The 20,231-nt window shown below is 39.7% G+C and overlaps 1 protein-coding gene across 1 annotated transcript in view; it reads left to right on the top strand.

Moving 5' to 3' along the window:
* Positions 1-20,231, top strand: part of Dhc98D (Dynein heavy chain at 89D) — a 971,787-nt gene that overhangs the window by 574,540 nt on the left and 377,016 nt on the right. Inside the window, exon 37 of the mRNA XM_090387912.1 lies at positions 10,969-11,161. Coding sequence (XP_090244038.1) covers positions 10,969-11,161 — 193 coding nt within the window. The remainder of the gene's footprint in view (positions 1-10,968; positions 11,162-20,231) is intronic.

Below are 20,231 nucleotides of genomic sequence, written 5' to 3'. Positions count from 1 at the left end.
CAAAGATTTCTCGTAATCTGCCTTTTGTCTGCCTAAGCTCCTTTGTGCCTTGGTTACAGACCAGCTTATATCTATCATAGGCTTCTGTGTCACCTGCTAATTTATATGTATCCCATGCATTTTTCTTCTCTGCCACATGTCTCATTAGTTCATCTGACATCCATTTAGGCCTAATCCTTGAACAGTATTTCTTAGTTGGTATGAAAAGCCTATTAGCTTCCAAGATTAATTCTTTGAATGCTTCCCATTCTGAATTTGCTGTTGGTAAGATCATCAGTTGGTCCCACTGTATAGAATTTAAAAACTGTCTCAGACCACTGTAGTCACCTTTACTAAAGCAGAAACCCTTCATTTTACCTCTGATGGTAATTACCTCTTTGAGTAAATCCCATTTCAGCACACTGTGGTCACTGCCACCTAGTCGTTTCTTTATCTGCAGATTCTTAATGGATTAGGAATCACTACTGATAATCAGATCGTGTATTACTGCGTCTGTTTGCCTCCCAAACATGCTGCTGCTGCTGCTGCTGCTGTAGAATACAAACATTCAGTATATCCACAAATGCCTTTCCAGTATGTGAGTGACCAACCCATCAGTTCCAGTCAATATATGGGAAATTAAAATCTCCCATTATTTACTTGCCTACGCTATTTCTCTGTACAGTTGTTTATTATACTGATCAGAGTCATTAGGCCTATAACACACTTCTACTCTGAATTTTGCTTTCCCAGTGCTTATGTCACACCAAACTGACTAGACACTGCTCTGTCCACCCATGTCGACTGGCTGTACTTCCATGGATTTTGTGTTTCTTAACTGATAGCATAACCCCTCATCCCTTTCTATCCGGTCTATCGTTCCTGTTCACATTGCTCTCCCAAATTCCATCTCTGATATCCCAACAATATCTGCCTTTGATGATTTGACCAACACCTCAAATTTATCAAATTTATTTACCAAACTCCTAGCATTGGTGTACACACAAGTATATGTCCACCTGTTCCTATTCTTAGCTACCCTAACCCAGCCCACGTATTTACTTGTCCCTGAATGACTCCCAGCAGTCTCTGAAATCCTCCACACCTTGTATTCCAGGCTGCTGCTCATTCCAATAGATGCTGTACAAGTGTGTGTGTGTGTGTGTGTGTGTGTGTGTGTGTGTGTGTGTGTGTGTGTGTGTGTGCGCGCGCGCGCTCACACGCACCCCTCGTTGCAGGCCTCTGCATCTTATTTTCCAAGCTGCTGCTCATTCCAATAGAAGCAGTGCAAGAATCACTTTCACCTCTGCCAGTGGCTACTGTTAATCTATTAGTCCTTGTATCCACCCAAGCCAGCAGTTTTCTGACCCACTTAACACTACCTCGATAGAATCAACAAATATTCTTGCACCCTTTCTATTTAAGTGTATCCCATCCCTGTAGAAGCAGTCTCTCCTGTTAACAAGTACAGACCAGGCTGAAAAAAATTCTACACCTTGAGCCTTGCACAATCTTTCCTGGGCCGAATTGATCAACAAGGCTCTCATCATATACTCCCTCCTTTGTGTCTGGGCAGAATTGGAGACACTTTCAAATTCAACTCTAATTCACAGCTTTTTTCAACAGTGACCTGTACTTGTTAAGTAATTCTGCCAGTCGACAGATTAAATCAATTCAAGGAAGAACTGGACAAACTACCAGGGGCAAAGGTTGATGACGTTAATCAACTCTTAATATCATTAGTGCCAATGTATACAACCATATCACCTTTTGTGCCCTTAAAAAATGATATCCGCTCTATAACGTCATCAACCTTTGCCCCTGGTAGTTTGTCCAGTTCTTCCTTGAATTGATTTAATCTGTCGACTTCCACAACAACAGGTGGAAGTTTGTTCCAGTAATCAACCACGGGAGGCTTAGTTGCCCATGTGCCATAAAAACCAAAACCAAACCTACTAAAGACAAACTTCTGCACATCTATTCTGTAACCAAGCTCTCTCAGTTTGAATTTGTGCACCCTCGTGTGTAGTCTGAGCAAGAGGAAGAATACCATCAGCATTGAGCTTGCTGAATCCATTCAAAACCTTGAACACTTCAATCAGTTTACCCTGCAAGTGAATAGTCCCCAGACTATTCACTTGTGTACAGTTCTGTAATTTACAGAACTGAAGCATTTCTTGGCGAGTTCCCTTGTTCCCCTAACCAATCTCGTTGCTCTTCTCTGTACCTGTTCCAGCAGCTCTACATTCTTCCTAAAATGAGTCTTCCAGACCTGTGTGGAGTATTCAAGATTTGGCTTGACCATTGCCTTATACAATGGGTTGTTATGAGTGGAATGAATTTCACAGCGTTCTCACCTAATTTCATTGTGAATTAACCCTTATTATTTGTTAATATCATTATTCTGCTTGTTTTTCTTTTCCTAATATCTATATCATTTACCAGTAATCAACAATCTGTAAAACCCACCGAACTAAAAAGGGAAAGCACCAGAATTAGCATTAGCATTAGTAGAGGCATATGATGCAAGAAAGCAAGCTTATTCAGCATCAGCCAAAAAAAAAAAAAAAAAAACCACTACTCCCATTTCACCCTCCGTTCGTTCAAAATACCTGTCCAGCTGAGCCTTACATTTGTTTAGGCTATCAACTTCAACAACAAGCGATGGAAGTCTATTCCACAAACCAACTGCCCGCTGGCTAAAGGCAAATTTCTGCACATCTATCCGACATCCGTCCTTCCTCAATTTGAATTTATGCCCTCTCAGGTGATTATTCTGAGCAAGAGGAAGAATCCCATCGGCATTGAGCATGCTCAAGCCATTCAAAGCCTTATACACCTCTATCAGATCACCTCGGCAATGCCTAGTCTCCAGACTCTGTAATTTGCAAAACTTAAGCCTTTCTTCGTAAGAGCAACCCTTTGTTCCATTCACTAATCTTGTTGCCCTTCTCTGTACTCGTTCCAGCAGCTCTACATCCTTCTTGAAATGAGGCCTCCAGACCTGTATACAGTACTCAAGGTGTGGTCTGACCAATGCCTTATACAAGGGAATAATCACATCCCTATCCCTGCTAGAAAAATTCCTGTATATCATTGACAAGACACCATGAGCTACTCTTGCAGCTTGTCTGCACTGCTCAGAGAACTTCATATCTGCCTGCACAATTACCCCCAGGTCCTTTTCATTCTCTACCACTGTCAGCGTAGTACCACAGAGTTGATACATTGCTCTGGGGTTACTGTTTCCCATATGTAGTACTTTACATTTGTCAATATTAATCTTCAGTTGCCACCTCTCAGCCCATCTGCCCAACTTTTTTAGATCCTGTTGCGGTAGCATACTATCATTAGTGTCCTTAACAACTCTGCCAACCATCGTATCTTCTGCAAATTTAGACATTAAGCCTGATATACCATCATCAATATAATTTATAAATACAGAAAACAATAAAGGACCCTATACTGAACCCTGAGGGACTCCACTAATAACATTAGTCCACGATGAGCAGTGTCCATTGATTACCACTCTCTGTCTTCTGCCACTCAACCATCCCTTTATCCATAGCAGCAGTTTGCCTCCAATGCCACACTGCTCCAATTTGTGCAGCAGTCTTCCATGTGCAACAGTATCAAATCCTTTCTAAGATCCAAATATATAATATCAAAGTTATTCCCTGCATCCAGTTCTTTTGTGACTACATCATAGTATCCAATCAAATTGGTCAGACAAGACCTGCCCTTAACAAAACCATGCTGTGTCTGAGCTATAACTGAATTCTTGTCTAGATGATCCTGCAGTGCTTCTTTAAGCAGTGCCTCCATTAATTTTCCTGGAACCGAAGTTAAACTAACAGGTCTATAATTACTTGTGTCAGCCTTTGATCCTCCTTTGTGAATTGGGGTTACATTTGCACATCTCCAGTCTATGGGTACCTTCCCTGAGTCCAATGGTACCTTCCAATGGTACATAATTATGAGACTCAGGGAAGGGTACCTTCCCTGAGTCTCATAATTATGGCTAAGGGTTTGCTTACTTCCTTTGCTGCCTCCTTTAATATAACTGGATAGATCCCATCCACCCCGGGTGCCTTTTTTATGTTTATTCTCAACAATTTCTCGTCCACTTTCCTCTCAGTTATTAGAAAATCATCTAGCTCACTGCCAATGTTTTCTTCACCTACGACATTCCCCTTCCTGAATAACTCCTCATGTGTGAATGTAGATGCAAAATACTTGTGTAGATTGTTAGCCACCTGAGCAGGATCCTCAACTGTTGAACCATCAACATCCAGTGGACCAATCTGATTCATCCCTTTCCTTCTTGAGTTTAAATAGGTAAAGAAATCTTTTCTGTTTTTCTTTGCATCCATTGCCAAGGATTTCTTATAATCTTCCTTTGCCTGCCTAATCTCCTTTGTGACTTGGTTACAGACCAACTTATATCTATCATAGGCTTCCATGTCACCCATTAATTTGTATGTATCCCATGCATTTTTCTTCTCTGCCATATGTCTCATTAATTCATCTGACAACCATTTAGGCCTGAACCTTGAACAATATTTCTTGGTTGGTATGTAAAGCCTGGTAGCTTCCAAGATTAGTTCCTTGAATGCTTCCCATTTTGAATTTGCTGTTGGTAACATCATCAGTTGGTCCCACTGTATAGAATTTAAATACTGTCTCAGACCATCATAGTCACCTTTACGAAAGCAAAAACCCTTCCCTTTACCTCTGATGGTAGTTACCTCCTTGAGTAAATCCCACTTCAGCACACTGTGATCACTGCCACCTAGTGGTTCCTTTATCTGCAGATTCTTAATGCATGAAGAATCACTACTGATAATCAAGTCAAGAGTATTACTCCCTCTAGTTGCCTCCCGAACATGCTGGTGTAGAAAACAATCATCCAATAAATCCACAAAAGCCTTGCTAGTGTGTGAGTGACCAACCCAGAAATTCCAGTCAATATCTGGGAAATTAAAATCCCCCATTATAAGACTCTCTGATTTACTGGCCCATTCTATTTCCCTGTACAGTATCTTATTATGCTCATCAGAGTCATTAGGCCTATAGCACACTCCTACTCTCAGTTTTGATTTACCTATGCTTATGTCACACCAAACTGACTCGACACTGCCCTGTCCATCGATGTCGACTGGCTTCACTTCCTTGGATTTTATGTGTTTCTTAACTAATAGCATAACCCCTCCTCCCTTCCTATCCTGTCTATCCTTCCTGTAGACGTTGTACTCCCCAAATTCCAGTTCTGCATTCCTTATATCTGTGTGACACCACGTCTCTGATATCTCAACAATATCTGCCTTTGATGTTTTGAGCAATACCTCAAATTCATCAAATTTATTTACTAAACTCCTAGCATTGGTGTACACGCAAGTATACATGCACCTGTTTCGATTCTTAGCTACCCTAACACAACCCATGTGTTTACTTGTACCGCAATAACTTCCAGCAGTCTCTGAAATATCCTGCATCTTGTTTTTCAGGCTTCTGCTCATTCCAATAGAAGCAGTGTAAGAATCTCTTTCACCTCTGCCAGTGGCTACTGTTAATCTATTAGTCTTTGTCTCCCCCCAGCTAGCAGTTTTCCGACCCACCTAACACTGCCTCGATAGCATCAGCAAATATTCTTGCACCCTTTCTATTTAAGTGTATCCCATCCCTGTAGAAGCAATCTCTCCTGTTAACAAGTACAGACCAGGCTGAAAAAAATTCTACCCCTTGAGCCTTGCACAATCCTTCCAGGGCCGAATTGATCGACAGGGCTCTCATCATATACTCCCTCCTATCGTGTCTGGGCAGAATTGCAGACACTTTCAAATTCAACCCTACTTCACGGCTTTTTTTCAACAGTGACCTGTACTTGTTAAGTAATTCCGCTGGTCTCCTACTCTTAATATCATTAGTGCCAACGTGTACAACTATATCACCTTTTGTGCCCTTAAAAGATAATATCCGCTCTACAACCTTATCAACCTTTGCCCCTGGCAGACATACCCTGGTCCTGTTCCACCTATCCTTTTTACAAAGCATATTCCCCGTTTCCCTGACAATAGAGTCACCAACAACTACTAGTTCCTTTGGGACCAGCGCATTCTGCCTTGGCGGCTGCCACTGTGTTGCGTGATGACCAAGTGCAAGCTCTGGCATTGGTTTGGGCAGCTGAGAACTTGATGGGCCCCTCACCTTTAATCCATCTAGGGCATCCACCCTGTCCTTCAAGCTCTCATATAGGCCTATAACAACGCTGAGTTGTCGCCTGAATTCCTTACACTCCTTGCATCGCGCACAAAGAAAGATATCCCCCATGGCAGTGTCATGTCCCATACCCGACTACTCCACAAACATCAAGCAAGTAGTGCATTTTAATAGGCTGTGATTCAGAGGGCAACTGCCCCCCTCAGTTCTCCCCTTAGCCACAGCACTCCCATTAGTTGAGCCTTTTGCTTTGCTGCTCTTGTCTGAGTCATGATTTCTATTTAGTATCAATAAAATTACAATTTCAGAACAAAATTAAAACCTTAAATTTGTATCCTAACACAGTTATAACGCTGTATTTATTTTTCAGTATTGAGTGTTATCTATGAGTTGCCTTTATATAACTTCCGTATCAAGTTATGTATTAATTATTTGTTACATTTGTACTCTAAGTCGTTATATATATAGTTAAAAGTACAATTTAATTGACAATGAAGTTTAACAAGATTAATAGATTTACTGATTAATTGACAATATTATATTATGCACTATACTATACAAAGCTAATGCTATCAAATTCCTGATATGCTGTATCGTGTTACAATGGCAGTAATTACGAACGGTAGTTCTACGGACTCTTAAGTATTGATTAACTTACAAATCTCGCTGTCTCAATTTAGAATAAACTAAGTATCCTGACTAGATCTATAGCTACTTACAGATAATAATTTGATATAACAATTGGTTAATAAATCGGCTAAATACGGTTAAAAACCTCGCGTTCAACGGAGCTGCAATTTGTAACACGTGGATTTGATTACGTTACCGATACTAAGTAATACCCACAAAATCTCTATCAAGTTAAACTTTAAACTAAGTATCGTAACTAGGAATATAAAACTACTCTAGAAAATAAGTAAATATGCCAACTTAAGCTAATAAAACAGAAAATAAATCAGAAAAAACTTCTCTTCTCCAGGAGCTGCAAAATAGCTGCGGCCGCACAGGCTACCCTCGAACCCACACATTTCCAAATTAGGTGAATATTATTCAAAACCATGGCTTAAATTTATAAATGATTTTAAAATGCCAAAGAATCCCACTGATAACTAGGACAGAAAAATCTACGTAAACTTGTGACTTGAGCCTGTTTTTTTTTTTTTTTTGTGGCGATTTCCGTTGTTAAGGTCAGATGGGATCAGAGAAAGCAGCTGTCATATAAACAGAGAGCGAGAAGCCACTCACTGAAAGTGCTTGTAAGTGAAATACCTTTCGCAAGCATTCACATATATAAGATATTGGCCTTTCACGCCAAAAATGGAAATGTGGAGTGTTCTGATTCATTCTGTTCTTTGGTAGATGGCAGACATGCTGGATGTGCATCACAATTGAGGGATGTGATCATTCCTTTTCCATCATGTGTTGTCCAAGTGCTTGAGACATGAATCCTTACTTCAGTGCCTAATCAGAAGCTGTTGTTGTTGCTGTTATTTGGTTTTTAGGAGCATTAGCAACTAAGGCCATATTGCTCCGGGATATGCGGTGGTCATTCCCCAACCTTTCCGCATCCTCCGTATTTGGTGGTCACGGGCTCGAACCACGGTCTAATCAAGAAGCGTGTGCTACGCACTGCTGCTCCTGCCCACTTGGCTATGGAGCTTCTCTAATGAGAAGCTAAAGTTGTGTAAACTTTAGGAGAAACTTCTCGCTTAAAAACGGCCCTTGGAAGACCCAGGAACGAGAAGAAGAGAGGTTGGAGGACTCGCCGGGTGCAATTAGACTGAAGTGCATGAAAATGTGATGAATAAGTTTCATGGTAGTTTTGCGGTTGTGTCGCTGAAGGAGCCGTACGGAAACCCAAGACACCATGAACAGTTCAGCACAGCCAGAAGAGAAGAACGGGGGAAGTGAGAAAACTTTACTATGTGTATGAGGAGTACGAAAGGCAAACCTTAGTGGAATTAGAATGGAATAATTATGATTAAAAAAAAATAGTTCCTTCTTAGTGTACTCATTTGTTTCTCATACATTTTTATTCTTAATATATGATAATTTTGAGATTGGTATAATTTTAAAATTGCTATTGTAAGATATGGGCAATGAATAGATATTTGGAATACCCCATTTCTAGACATTATGTTCAAAGTTAATACAGAGTCAAAGTAGCTGTGTCAGCTACTTATGTGTGATTACTGTATTAATGGTACACACGAGTGACCGGTATAAAGGATACCATGTTAGTATGAATTATTGTGCTAGCTGATATCAACTTCTTATACTAATAAATATTTTGTTGTTTGCCGTATGTTATTTTAATGAATGCAAGCATGATGTGCGAACGTGTTTTTATATAATAAATGTTTGTTACATTGGACAGTTGCCTCTTTCCTAAGCTCTCATTTACACCAGAAAGCATTGGAGTATGGAACAAGATATTCTTAGAAGATTATTGCAGCATTAAGGGTTTTAAGTTAGTTGCATAAGGAAAATCTTTAATGTTAAACACAATGCCTTGGCCCAAATTGCACTCCTCATGGAAAGTCATCTTTGAGGAGTGAGGATGTACAAGGCCATGTCCTATTTTACCACTAGATGAACATATTAAGGGAAGTCAGAAACGATGGTGCCTAAAAATGCCACAACTACACTGATGGTGAAAAATATTACACCTAAGCTCCCTCTACTCATAATGCAATGTAACAACTGGGGCCATTACTTCAGGAAGAAGTTAACAGGAATAATCACCTCCTTATCCCTGCTAGCAAAATTCCTTGAGAGAACCCCATGAGCAGTCCTGACATCCTGTCTGCACTGATTAGAGAACTTTATATCTGACTGCACAATTACTCCCCCAAGTCTTTTTCATTTTCCATTACCCTCAGTGTAGTACCACATAGTTGGTATGTTACACTGGGATTACTGCACCGGTGTGCAGTACTTTGCATTTGTCAATATTAAACTTCACTTGCCATTTCTTAGCCCATCTACCTAACTTTTTTATGTCCTGTTATTTTCTAGTAACACACCATCATTACTGTCATTAACCACCCTGCCAACCTTTGTATCATCTGCAAACTTGGACATTAAGCCTGATATGCCTTCATTAATATCATTGATAAACATAAAAATCAACAATGAGCCCAACACCGAACCCTGGGAGACTCCACTAATGACATTAATCTGTGAAGAGCAGTGTCCATTGATTACCACTGATTACTTTGTTTGATTGATTACCCTGTCTTCTCCTACTGAACCAACCCATTATCCATAGCAGCAACTTGCCTAATGTCACATTGGTAATATACAGCAGCCTTTTATGTTCAAATGTATCAAAAAAGGTTTCCTGAAATGGTGTGGATCACATTGTCTGCTTCTTCAGAGGGGCAGTAAAACTGAAAGGACCTTGCCCTTTAATGTTACCTCAACCTGACACCAATTGGTATGAATTAGTTTTAGAATTATATGCAGAAGATGACAGCAACTTTACTGGAAAACAGAAATGAAAAATTGATCATTGTAAGCAGTCCTTTTTTTTTTTTAGCAGATGCTGCATTAGCTTTCTTTCTTGCATCATATGCCTCTACTAATGCTAATGCTCATGCTAAAACATTCAGATTCAGCTCCTAAAAAAAAAAAAAAAAACCACCATATTATTCAATAGAATTGTGAAGATATGTGAACCACCATATTCATGACCTAATCTAGTTGATTAGATCATGGATATGTTTGATGCACACTTCGACTTGCTCTCACTCTTGTTTCCATATCTCTTGGCAATTCACTCATTCACTGAAAATAACCTTGAAGACTTTCTCACACAGCAGCCTAGCCTAATTTATTTCCTATTCAGGGATTTAATTGGACCTTATCCACTATAGAAAGCTCTCAAGCCAGATAAATGTGGACAACTAGTTGAATCCACACTTGAGAGGGGAAAAAAAAACCTTCCTTGTTCATGGTGCCTCTGTAGCTAGGTGGGCAGGAGCAGCAGTGCATAGCACACACTTCTTGATTAGACCGGGGTTTGAGCCCATGACCACCAAATACGGAGGATGCGGAAAGGTCAGGGAATGACCACTGCATATCCCCGGAGCAATATGGCCTTAGTTGCTAATGCTCCTAAAAACCAAATAACAAACAAACAAACTTCCTCGTTCATTTCACAAATATATATTTTCTCAGTCCGAATCACAGAGATGTCCATTTCCACTTACAGTCTGCCAAGCCCCACTTCCTTTTTCTGACAGAATCCAAATTTTCAGTTGCCTCAATCACTACTTGAGTTGTAATTATTTTATATATGATCCCTTTTGCTTCAAGGGTGGCACTTGTGCATATGTTCCCTCTGATATTCCCTATTAGTGATTTTGGCCTCCCACTATAATGGTAGGCCTCTGTAGTAAGTGGTCAGGAGTGGGAGTGCAATAACATACGATGTTTGAGTAGACCAGGGTTCAAGCCACTGACTGCTAAATACAATCGATCTGCCAACTCGCACTAGACCAGCATAGTAGATTATGCTCTTTTCCCTAACCACAACTTTTTGAGAAGGCCTCTCTGTCTTGCAGTGGATTGACAGTAGCTGAAGATTTATTTTTATTTATAATATAAAATAAAATAAAGTGAATAACTAAGTAAAAATAATTATTTGTTTATATACATAGAATTCTTGAGAAATTATTTTATGATATTAACCTGATCTTGTAACACATAATCTGATTGTTTTGTTTGTTGCTAATTTTAATTTCAATTTTGAAAAACCACCCACAGATCTTTTGCAACACCACCCAAGCCTGTACAAATAGTATCTGAATGTATTGTTGTAATTCGAGGCATTAAAGAAGTCTCTTGGAAGTCTGCAAAAGCAATGATGGCAGAAGCTAATTTCCTCAAATCTTTGATGGAGATGGATGTTGATGGAATTTCTCAGTCACAAGTCAATACTGTCCGGAAACAACTGAAAGTAAGTAATTTGTTTTGCATTACATTATGGAAAATAATAAATAATAAAAACAGTGGTCTTAAAATAAATATAATAACTGCAGCACCATTTGAAAATTTTACTAAAAGAACAAATACCATGAAAATTATAGCAGATTTTCTAGAAAATACTAATATTTGTATTAATAGATTCTATTAGTAGTGTTAAATGTTGCAAGGAAGCAAGCTTGTAAAGTATTAACCAAACAAAAAGAATAGCCACTTTATTTGTCCATCAGTGAGCCCAAGTGGGTAGTTTGTATAATAGCTGTTCTGCACACATTGTGTGGAAGAGACTTGAGTTCGAATCCCATCGAGGATGGCCAGAATTTTTAGAATAGGATCAGGGTATGTCTACCAGGTGCAAAATTAGATGACGTAGAGCAGATATTATCTTTTAAGGGCACAAAGGATGATATCATTCTACCTGTTGGCACTAATGATATTAAGAGTAAGAGATCATACACAAGTAAGGGAACAAGTACAGGGAAACGTTGACAAAAAGTTAGGATTGAATTTGAAAGTTTTTGCAATTCTGCTCAGACATGAGCAGAATTGCAAAATTCCGCTCATGTCTTCTATCATGAGCAATTCTGCTCATGATAGAAGGGAGTATATATTGAGAGCCTTGTCAATCAGTTCAGCCCTGGAGAGAATGTGTGATGCAAGAATGCAAAGGGTGCAAGAATATTTGCTGTTGCTATTGAGGCAGTGATTGGTTGGTCAGAAAACTAATAGTGTGGGGGGAAACACAGACCAATAGTTGAACTATAGCTAGAGGCAGAAGTGAAAGTATTCTTGCCTTACTACTATTGGTACATGCAGCAACCTGGAAAACAAGGTGTCTGGAATTTCAGTCCCTGCTGTGGGTCATCATGGGACAAATGAATTCATCGGCTGTGTTAGGGTAACTAAAAGTAAAAACACATACATGTATACTTGCACTTACACCAACATGAGGAGCACTGTAAATAAATTTGATGAATTTCAAATACTGATTAAGTCACCGAATGCTATGTTATTTGGTTTTTAGGAGCATTAGCAACTAAGACCATATGCTCCAGAGATATGCGGTGATCATTCCGCATCCTCCGTATTTGGTGGTCACGGGCTCGAACCCCGGTCTAATCAAGAAGCATGTGTTATGCACTGCTGCTCCTGCCCACCTGGCTACGGAGGCGCCTTTCGCCGAATGCAGACATTTTAGGAATAGCGGAGATGTGATGTCACTAAGACATAAGTGATGCTGTATTTGAATATGGGGAGTACAATGTATACAGGAAAGACAGACAGGACAGGAGAGATGGAGGGGTTATGCTCTTAGTTAAGAAGAATTGGGAAAACAAAATTGAGAGTAGGAGTGTGTTATAGGCCTAATGACTGTCTTTCCCACTATTTCCCTGCATACCAATCAGTATTCAGGGAAATAGATTGGGAAATACTCTTGATCTGGTTATCAACAGTAATTCTTCATGCATTATTAATCTGCAAGTAGAAGACCCACTGGATGGCAGTGACCACAGTGTACTAATGTGGAATTTAATTAAAGACATAACTACATAACATAGACATAAGCAGTGGGAGCAGCTGATAATGTTACCAACAGAAAATTCTAAATGGGAAGCAGTCAAGGAATTAATCTTGAAGCTACTAGGTTTTTCATACTAACAAAGAATTACTGTTGAAGACTTAGACCCATTATTAATGATATTGAGGAAGGTATATCAGGTTTAATGTGTAAGTTTGCAGAAGATACAAAGGTTGGCAGGCTGGTTAACAACAGTCATTAGGATGAGTTACTGCAGCAAGATCTAGGAAAATTAGGTCGTGGGCTGAGAAATGGCAGTTGAGGTTTAACATTGTCAGATGAAAGGTATTGCAAATGGGTAGCAGTACCCCTAGAGTATCTTATCTACTGACACTAATGAGAGTACGCTGCTGCAACAGGATCTAGAAGGTGCCTCCGTAGCCAGGTATGAAGGAGCAGCAGTGCGTAGCACACGCTTCTTGATTAGACCGGGGTTCGAGCCTGTCACCACCAAATACGGAGGATGCGGAAAGGTCAGGGAATGACCACCGCATAACCCGGAGCAATATGGCCTTAGTTGCTAATGCTCCTAAAAACCAAATAACAAACAAACAAACAACAAACAGGATCTAGAAAAGTTGAGCAGATGGGCTGAGAGGTGGCAAATGAAGTTTAACTTTGATAAATGTGAAGTACTACATATGGGAAGCAGTAACCCAGAGTAACGTATCAACTCTGTGGTACTACACTGACAGTGGTAGAGAATGAAAAGGACCTGGGGGTAATTGTGCAGGGAGATATGAAGTTTTCTGAGCAGTGCAAATGGTCTGCAAGAGTAGCTCATGGTGTCTTGTCAATGATATACAGGAACTTTACTAGCAGGGATAAGAAGGTGATTATCCCCTTGCATAAGGCAACAGTCAGGCCACACCTTGAGTACTGTATACGGGTCTGGAGGCCTCATTTTAAGAATAATGTAACGAGTACAGAGAAGGGCAACAAGATTAGTGAATGGAACGAAGGGCTTAAATTTTGCAGATTACAGTTTCTGGAGACAAGGCACCTGTGATGTGATCTGATTGAGGTGTATAAAGCCTTGAATGGTTTGAGCATGCTAAAACCATTCAAGGGATGATGGGATTCTTCCTCTTGCTCAGAATAATCACCTGAGAGGGCATAAAGTCAAATTGAGGAAAGGCAGTTGTAGGATAGATGTGCAGAAGTTTTTGCCTTTAGCCAGTGGGTAGTTAATTGGTGGAACAGACTTCCATCCTTTGTTGTGGAAGTTGATAGCCTAAATAAATTTAAGGCTGAGCTGGACAGGTATTTGGAACGAACGGAGGGGTGAAATGGGGGAGTGTTTTTTTTTTTTTTTTTTTTGGCTGATTCTACATTAGCTTGCTTTCTTGCATCATATGCCTCTACTAATGCTAATACTGTGTTGTACTACACTCAGTATAGTGGATAACGAAAAAAGCCTGGGGGTATAATTTTGCAGTAAGATATGAAATTCTCTGAGCAATGCAAACACGCATTCAAGACAACTCATAGGGTTTTGTCAAATATATATACAGAAACTTTGCCTGCAGGGATAACGAGGTAATTATCCCCTTATGTAAGGCCATGGATCTTCCAGGTTAACCACAGAGGCAGCAGCTGTAGAAACACAGAACCCAATGGGTCAACAACTGCAACAACAGGAGTTGATTGGTGCCTATCCTATGTAACAATACCAGGCTAAGTAGCATTTTATTTTGGGCCAGATAAATGTGGCCCTATGAAAGTCCATAATTCTGATTATGGACTTTTCTGGGTGTCAATTTGGGAGTGGGGAGACTTTGATTTAGTTTTAGGTCACGTTTTTGGTACTGTATACAGGTCTGGAAGCCTCACTTAAGGAAGGATGCAAATTTGCTGGAATGGGTGCAGAGGAGGGCAACCAAATTGGTGAAGGGAACAAAAGAGTCTTGAGACCAGGCACCTGCAGGGATATCTGACATTAAGGAAGGATGGTTGCATGATAAATGAGCAGAGGTTTGGCTTCAGCCAGCAGGTGTTTGATTGTTAGAACAGATGTCCAACAAGATGATGAGATTACCCCCTCCCCTTTGTGTTGAAGACTAATCTGGCTACTCTTCACTGCACCTGTTCCAAAAGAACCACATCAATTTTAAACCAGTTTTCCAGGCCTAGTGTCCTCAAGAGTTGGAATAATGACCTCCTTGTTATCCCTGCTGGTGTATGGCTGTATATTATTAGCAGTGGCATTAGTAGAGGCATACATTTCCTCACGTCTATTCTACATCTGTCTTTTCTTAATTTGAATTTATGCCCCCTTAGGTTCGTAATCTGAACAAGTGGAAGGATCCAATCAGAATTCAGCGTGCTCAACCCATTCAAGGCCTTATACACCTCAGTCAGATCACCGTGCAGGTGCCTAGTCTCCAGCCACTGCAATTTCAGAACTTAAACCTCTCTTGGTAAGAGGATCCCTTCATTCCCCTCACCAATCTTGTTGCCCTTCTCTGTAAATGCTCAAGTAAATCTTCATCCTTCCTAAAATGAGGCCACCAGACCTGTACGCAGTACTCAAGGTGTGGCCTGACCATTGTCTTATACAGAGGGACAATTACCTCCTTCTCCCTGCTAGCAAAATTCCTATATATCATAAAAAAACCCCATGATCTGCCCTGGCAGCCTGTCTGCATTGCTCAGAAAACTTCATATCTGACTGCACAATTACTCCCAGGTCTTTTTCATTTTCTACCACCTTAAGTGTAGTACCACACAGTTGGTACGTTTCTCTGGGGTTACTTCTACCCATATGCAGTACTTTGCATTTGTCAAGGTTAAACTTCAGTTGCCACTTCTTAGCCCATCTGCCCAAATTATCTAGATGCTGTTGCAGTAGCACACTGCCATTACTGTCATTAACAACCCTGCCAACCTTTGTATCATCTGCAAACTTCGACATTAAGCCTGATATACCTTCATCAATATCATTGATAAATATACAAAACAACAGTGCACCTAACACCGAACCCTGTGGGACTGCACTAATAACATTAGTCCACGAAGAGCAGCACCCATTGATTACCACCCTCCGTCTTCTCCCACTTAACCATCCTTTTATCCATTGTAGCAACTTACCCTTAATACCATTCTGCTCCAATTTGTACAATAGTCTTCCATGCGCAACAGTGTCAAAAGCTTTCCTGAAATCCTAATATATAATATCAAAATTATTTTTTGCATCCAGTTCCTTTGTAACCACATCATAATATCCTATCAAATTTGTCAGACAAGACTTTCCCTTATCAAACCCATGCTGTGTCTGAATTATTGCTGCAGTCTTGTCTAGATGATCTGGCAATGCATCTTTAACCAGTGACTCCATTATTTTACCGGAACAGAAGTTAAACTAATTGGTCTGTAATTTCTCGTGTCACCCTTCGATCCCCCTTTGTGAATTAGGGATACATTTGCACATCTCCAGTCCTTGGGAACCTCCCCTGAGTCCAAGGATGCTTAGTTGCTTTGCTGCCTCCTTTAATATAACTGGATAGATCCCATCCACCCCAGGTGCTTTTCTTATGTTTAACTTCAACAATTTCTCCTCCACTTTGGTTTCAGTTATTACAAAATCATTAAGTATCCTGCTACAATTTAATAACCTGCTGCAATTTTCAAACCTTATTAATTCCTCATGTGTGAATGTAGATGCAAAATACTCATTCAGTTTGCGGAAATTTGCCTTTAGCCAGCAGGTGGTTAATTGCTGAAACAAACTTCCATCTGTCGTTTTGGAAGTTGATAGGTTGAATAAATTTAAGGAGGAACTGGACAGGCTTTTGGAGGGAATGGTGTGATTTTTTTTTTTTTTTTTTTTTGGCTGATGCTGCATAAGCTCATACACTTGCTTTCTTGCATCACATGCCACTACTACTACTACTACAATGCAAGAAAGCAAGCTTATGCAGCATCAGCCAAAAACAAACCTTCTCATTTCACCCCTCCATTCATTCCAAATGCTTGTCCAGTTCAACCTTAAATTTATTTAGGCTATCAACTTCCACAACAAAAGATGGAAGTCTGTTCCACCAATCAACTTTGCACTGGCTAAAGGCAAATTTCTGCACATCTATTCTACAACTGTCTTTCCTCAGATTGAATCTGTGCCCCCTCAGGTTCTTAATCTGATAATCTGAGCAAGTGGAAGAATCCCATCAGCATTCAGCTTGCTCAACCCATTCAAGGCCTTATACACCTCAATCATATCATCTTGCAGGTGCCTACTCTCCAGGCACCGCAATTTGTAGAACTTAAGCCTTTCTCGGTAAGAGCACCACTTTGTTCCCATCACCAATCTTTTTGTCCTTTGTACTCTTTCTAGCAACTCTACATCCTTCCTAAAATGAGGCCTCCATACCTGTACACGGTACTCTAGGTGTGGCCTGTCCATTGCCTAGTATAACAGGATAATCTCCTCCCTGTCCCTGCTAGCAAAATTCCTATATATCATTGATAAGACTCCATGACCTGCCCTGGCAGTCCCTTTGCACTGCTCAGCAAACTTCATATATGACTGCACAATTACCCCCAGATCTTTTTCCCTTTCCACTTCCCTGAGTGTAGTACCTCACAGATGATACGTTTCTCTTCTGTTACTGCTACATATATGCAGTTCTTTGCGTTTGTCAATGTTAAACTTTGGTTGCCACTTTTCAAGCCATTTGTCTAGATCCAGTTAAAAACTTGTCTTCAGCTGGATCCAGTTGAAAACTTGTAGCAACTTACCCTTAATGCCATACCTCTCCAATTTGTACAGCAGTCTTCCATTTGCAACAGTATCAAAAGCTTTCCTGAAATCGAAGTATATGATATCAAAATTATTTTTGGCATTCAGTTCCTTTGTGACCACATCATAGTATCCAATCAAATTGGTCAGGCAAGACCTCCCTTTCTTGTCTAGATCCAGTTGAAAACACTGAACCCTGGGGAACTCCACTAATAACATTTGTCCACGAAGAGCAGTGTGCATTGATTACCACTCTCTGTCGTCTCCCACTCAACCATCCTTTTATCCATTGTAGCAACTTATACTTAATGCCATACCTCTCCAATTTGTACAGCAGTCTTCCATGTGCAACAGTATCAAAAGCTTTCCTGAAATCGAAGTATATGATATCAAAATTATTTTTGGCATTCAGTTCCTTTGTGACCACATCATAGTATCCAATCAAATTGGTCAAGACAAGACCTCCCTTTAACATACCCATGCTGTGTCTTGCTGCAGTCTTGTCTAGATGATCCTGCAATGCTTCTTTAACCAGTGATTCCATTCTTTTCCCCGGAACAAAAGTTAAACTAACAGGTCTGTAGCTACTAGTGTCACCTTTTGACCCCCCCCCCCCTTTGTGAATTGGTGATACATTTGCACACCTTCAGTCCGTGGGGACCTTCCCAGAGTCCAAGGAAGCTCTCATAATTATGGCTAAGGTTTTGCTTGCTTCCTTTGCTGCCTCCTCTAATATAACTGGATAGATCCCATCCACCCAAAGTGCCTTTTTTATGTTTAACTTCAATAATTTCTCCTCAACTTTGCTCTCAGTTATCACAAAATCGCTTAGCTCCCTGTAAGAGTTTGATAAACTTCTGGCACTCCCCTCATTGAATAACTCCGTGTGTGAATGTAGATGTAAAATATTCAGTTTATCAGCTACCTGAGCCTGATGATCAGTAGTCAGCCCATCTGTGTTAAGTGGTCCAATCTGATTCATCCCTTTCCTTCTAGAGTTTACATAAGTAAAGAACTCTTTGCTGTTTTTCTTTGCATTCTTTGCCAAGGAGTTCTCATAATCTGCCTTCGCCTGCCTAACCTCCTTTGTGACTTGATTACCGACTAGTTTATATCTGCAATTTGCTTCTGTCACCTGATACTTTATATGCATTCCATACATTTTCTTCTCTGCCATAAACCTGATTAGTTCATCTGACATCCATTTAGGTCTAAACTTTGAACAGTATTTCTTAGTTGGTATGAAAAGCCTAGTAGCCTCCAAAATTAAGTCCCTGAAGGCTTCCCATTTAGAATTCATCCTTGGCACCATCATCAGTTGATCTTACTGCACAGAATTTATAAACTGTCTGAGACCCCCTGTAGTCACCTTTACAAAAGCAAAAGCCCTTCCCTTTAGCCTTGATGGTAGTTACATCCTTAAGTAATTCCCAAATCAGTGCATTGTGATCATTGATAGAACCCTTATGAGCTGTCCTAGCAACCTGTGTGCACTGCTCATGGAACTTTATCAGACTGTTCAGTTACCCATAGGTATCTTTAGTTGTCCGCCTTGAGTGTTTTTCAATGGTTCCCAAAGTGGCAATATTTCCCATTGTGCATAAGCCTCTTTAGTTTTCTGTACTTAATCAAGAAGTAGTTACTTTTATTCAGATTTTGCCATGTATAAACTTGGAAAATGATCAGATATTAGGCCCACTCATCTGTGTTTTAATCTATCATTTTTCCACAAAGTTGCTGTTTCTATATTCCGATTTTAATGTGGAAATAGCTACTCTTGAGATGTTTGATAAACATAATGGCTTCTTCATCACTTTTAACATATTTTAGGCATTGTGCAATTAATGGGTTCAGTAAATTTGTTTAATTCTCTGAGGTCCCTCAAAAATGAAGTCTTTCATCCCTTTTCTCATGAGGTGAAATGGAAGATTCCACAAGGAGATAGGATTTCATTAATTCCGGCTTTTAAAATCTGTTACAGCAAGTTTTCCAGTTCCTTGAGATGAACAGAAGGAAATGTGAAGAAATGTGATATTGTCTAAAAAAAATTAGTAGTAGTACAGGCATGTGATGCAAGAAAGCAAGCTTATCTAGAATGAGCCAAAAAAAAAAAAAAAAAAAATCATTTCGGACATCCATTCCCTCTAAATGTTTGTCCAGTTCCTCCTTGAATTTATTTAGCCTATCAACTACCAAAACAACAGATGGAAGTTTGTTCCAGCAATCGACTACCCACTGGCTAAAGAAAAATTTCCGCACATCTTTTCTGTAACTGTCTTTTCTCAATTTGAAATTATGACCCCTCAGGTTTGTAATCTGACGAAGAATTAAAATCAATTATTTGATTTTAACTAAAATTAGATGTGTTTTGGGGAGATCCTTTTTCAGAACCAAAATGTCTTTAGACAACATAATGAACATGTTTATTTTGAACTTAATGTTAATATGGTTCATAAGTTTTTAATGAAAATATGATCATATGTTCATTCTCAATTTGTCTTAAAAAGAGCTTGTCTGCAACTGAGGTATCTCGGTGAAACAAGTTAAATTTAGACCTCATCTGCTCATTTAGGATTGACTAAGACACTAATAAGGTTTCTTAGTCAATCCTAAATGAGCTTTCAGGTGGATCATAAGGACAAACACTAACAAATACCATAAAGAAAAATTGGAATGACACATAATACGATTTATTATGGCCTACTGCTGGAGGATGAAATTTAACTA

This window comes from Mastigoproctus giganteus, chromosome 2 (genome assembly GCF_048544385.1).
Source record: "Mastigoproctus giganteus isolate SK-2022 chromosome 2, ASM4854438v1, whole genome shotgun sequence".
Taxonomy (NCBI): Eukaryota; Metazoa; Arthropoda; class Arachnida; order Uropygi; family Thelyphonidae; genus Mastigoproctus; species Mastigoproctus giganteus.
This window is presented reverse-complemented; position numbering and strand designations above follow the sequence as displayed.